Source organism: Sipha flava, unplaced genomic scaffold, assembly GCF_003268045.1.
Source record: "Sipha flava isolate LNK unplaced genomic scaffold, YSA_version1 17931_pilon_pilon, whole genome shotgun sequence".
Lineage (NCBI taxonomy): Eukaryota > Metazoa > Arthropoda > Insecta > Hemiptera > Aphididae > Sipha > Sipha flava.
In genome coordinates this window covers 430-4,266 of record NW_020272134.1, presented here as the reverse complement: position 1 = coordinate 4,266, position 3,837 = coordinate 430, and the positions used below count along the sequence as shown (strand labels likewise).

At 28.5% G+C, this 3,837-nt stretch overlaps 1 protein-coding gene across 1 annotated transcript; it reads left to right on the top strand.

The window, feature by feature from the left end:
- The first annotated feature begins 645 nt into the window (after nucleotides 1-645).
- LOC112680637 (alpha-crystallin A chain-like) lies at nucleotides 646-2,310 on the top strand. Its single transcript, XM_025550803.1, has 3 exons — nucleotides 646-982; nucleotides 1,581-2,024; nucleotides 2,116-2,310. Exons 2-3 carry the CDS (start codon nucleotides 1,581-1,583, stop codon nucleotides 2,224-2,226), a joined length of 555 nt encoding a protein of 184 aa, XP_025406588.1. The 5' UTR covers nucleotides 646-982; the 3' UTR covers nucleotides 2,227-2,310.
- The last annotated feature ends 1,527 nt before the right edge of the window (nucleotides 2,311-3,837 follow it).

The following is a 3,837-nucleotide window of genomic DNA, read 5'->3' as shown; positions in this document are numbered from 1 at the left end:
CCGTATACATTATACTTTTATCCATACGTCCCGTTGTCCCCTGGGAAATTTTTTAGACACTAGAATGTCATGTTTTCAGAAAATGGTTAAAAATATTATAAATTTTTATCTTTCGATGAATTATTGTTTTTATCATATTTAACTATTATATGTGCATGTAATTTGTATATACTGTAATACTACATGGTAGAACAGCATCGGGGCTGTGTGGTACATCGAAATATAACTACTCATATAAAATATAAAAATGCTTATTTAAATGAAAGATGTATCAATACGTATTAAACTAATGTGTTTTATTACAGCACTAACATATAGAACTAACATAGGTTCATTATTTCAGTATTAGAGTAATCTTCGACTGTTTTCTTTACACAGACACTTTTTCTTGTATTAAAAAAAAAAAATATGTGTTTAATAAAATTTAATTTTTTTATTCCTTAAAACCATAATAGTACGTAATTTTATTAATAATTATTAAAAAAAAAAAAAAAGTATATAGTCAAAAAGTATTTTTTGTCCCGTTTGGATTAGGAAAATACATGATGATCTTAGGTATACACAACCTATACTTATTAGATAAAGTAAAAATATTATTTTTACAACGTTTATTTCGCAAATTACCCATGTTGAAATGAACGAAAACTTTTTTTCCGTTTACTTCGGCCGCCGAACCGCGTAGAGATTACTGGAAATTTCTAGAACACAGCAGTGTTAGCTGTTTATCACAACAGCTGATTCTAGAACGTTCGATCGCGTTCGACGGGTATTGGTATAAAACCGACCGGCGTTTTAACCACCGCAACAGTCGTCGCTTTGCTACCTGTCTCTGCTCGCGTATCTAACGCATCTCGGAATTCTCTGTGTGTATTGTGAACATTTCCACTGTTGCATTCAGCGCCATATACATTCTCATCGTTACACCGTTTGTGTTGTACAGTCGATTGTTTGGTTCAATTCGTTTGCCTGCTGAATAATCAAGGTATTTAGACGATTTGCAGTAATTTTATTTCTTTTCGCCTATCCATTTTTCAAAATTTCTGTAACCCCATTTCCATTTCATTTATATGTTAGTGGTTAATTAAGGCAAGATAATAGTTAATATATACTACTAAATAATTATATAGTAAATATATGATTGAACTCAATTAAATTTAAACAGTTGAGGTAATCAAAATTAATTATTTCATGTTTTATAAGTTTCAACAGTTAACTGTTTTATTATATATTGTTCATCTAAGGAACTAACATCTGAATTTAGTACAAAATTGTCTATGATAACTGATCTTCATTACTTTTAATGAAGTGTGAAGTGTAATTAATTTTTGTTAGTAAATTTATTAATTGCCCATCAATATTTACAAAAAATCTTAGTTCAGTTTATGCAGAGTTATCAGTCATTAGAATTGTAATGAAGTAAAAGAACATTGTATGTAGCATTCAAATAAACTACAAAAATGGTATACGGATTATAAATATTATTGAATAAATAATAGTTTCTACCTTTAAACATTCATTTGTAATTGATAGTTGGTTCTTGTTCTGTTGTTCAACTTATAATTTTTTTTTTTTTATTTCAGATGTCTATTTTACCATATTTATTGGATGAACTATCAAGACCAACTATTTATGACCAACATTTTGGTCTCAATTTATTAGACGATGATTTAGTATTGCATCCTCGACGATTGCACCGTAGACTCAACCATTCTCCATCGTTTATGTTGTATCAAAGACCTTATCGCCCAACTGCTTCATCACAAGGCTTATCACACATACAAAATGATAAAAACAATTTCAAAGTAAATTTGGATGTACAACAGTTCAAGCCAGATGAAGTATCTGTAAAGGTTGTAGATGGCTTTATAGTAGTAGATGGCAAACACGAGGAACGAAGTGATGAACATGGTTTCATTTCACGTCAATTTACCAGACGTTATAAGATTCCAGATAATGTTGAATCTGATGCTATTGTGTCTTCATTGTCTTCAGATGGTGTATTAAGTATTGGAGCTCCCAAAAAGGTATATTGACTATTTCATATACATTAAATCATGTATATCTAAACAAAACCAATGTATATTTATCTCAATATTGTTAATTTTCATTATTCAGGTGCCTAAGAATGCTGCTGGTGAAATACCAATTCAGATAGTCCAGACAAACCAACCAAGTATCAAACAATCGCAGAGTAAAGAAAATGAGAAAATGGACACAAACCCGTAATAAATTGCTTTTAATAGTATCATTGATTATAAATATGATTTATAATTAATGGTAGTAATCAACCTCTTATGTTTTATTTATCGATTAAGTTAAGAACTATTGTTTTTCTAATTTTATTCCATCTACATTGAAGACTGGAATTTTTTTAAATTTAAATTACTTGTAATTAATTTTATTTAATTTTATACATTTTTTCAATTAATGTGTTCCTTTTTGCATCATGTAATTGTAATGGATTAATAATTAATATGTAATTCACTTAATAAATTAATAATAATGTTATCTTATGTAAGTGTTTTTTTTTTATGCCTTTTAATAAGTTGGCTTCCTTGAAAGATTTTTTTGAGATCTCACTGAACTTCAATTCCCTGCCATGTGTTTTTTTTCTAAAACTTCCATTAAATAATTGGGTACTTTTTTGACTTCAAAATTTTACATATACAATATTAGCATATAAATTAAGATTAATTATTATTGGTTTATGGATTTTTAAAATAAGAGATTCCGAATAGGGTCTCATAGCACTTGATTAGTTTTTTTGTATCAAGGTATCCCTTAAACCGAGATCCCAAACTAAATCTCAAAATTATTTTCTACCTTTTCAAATATTACCATTAAATATATTTAAAACTAACTATAGTAGTACACAATCAATTTAAAAATACTATCAATTGATAAAAATATTTTTAATGACTTAACAATCTAGCATAATATTATAGTATTTTTGAACATGTATAGTTTACATTTTATTTCACTTTACCCTGCTCTTTAGGAAATCAGAATCAACTGAAAATTGATTGATAATATCGTCACTAATATTAATATTCACAATGAAGAAAATAATATGTATTTCAGTTTTAAAAATTAATGTTTAGATACCATGACAAAATAATTTTTTTTGTATAGACGATTTTTATGATTCACGTTTATTATCAAAAATGTTTGGTATGCCATAACTCTTTAAAAAATATATTTTTCATGTGCTATCAAAACAGGCGTGTAGTGGACACACTATGTAGTTGAAGTACACTTTGAAAAACCTACTAAGTGAGATCCACTATGAGAATTAAATAAATAAAAAAATGTCCGAGTTTTGGTATGGAATATTATGGCAGTCAAGTGAAGTTTCGGTGAGATTTTATATGGGGTCTCATGGCAGGCAGTTTAAGTTTTCAAAAAAAACCTTGGCAGCCAACTTGTTAATATAATCATAACCTAATAACCTAAATCTAACAACAAGTGCAGCAAAAATCTACCATAAAACAATGTCTATCGCAATGCCATAAATACAAAAAAAAAAACAATTTCCAAGAATTGTTCGCAATTGCAGCTATCTATGTAGAAGTTATATCATAGACGTGCGTAGAATTTCAAGTTGGGGGCAGTAAATATTTTTTCCGGTCCATACATGAGTATTAAGTTAATATTTTTAAGCTTAAATTTAAGCTTCAAAGCCTATATTAAGTTTAAATACAAAAAAGATTAGCTTGGAAACAATACAATTTTTGGATAACCAACTTATTTTGTATTAAGCATTACCGGTGTGGCGGCCCATCTTGGACCAGTTCAGCCCTTACAAGTATATTCAAACCGTCCAGGGACAGCAAGAGC

Bases quoted from the DNA above. Each gene is read 5' to 3' on its own strand.
- LOC112680637 (XM_025550803.1), top strand. From the start codon at position 1,581: ATGTCTATTTTACCATATTTATTGGATGAACTATCAAGACCAACTATT. The intron at 2,025-2,115 runs GTATATTGACTA...TTCATTATTCAG, and splicing joins GTATTGGAGCTCCCAAAAAG to GTGCCTAAGAATGCTGCTGG.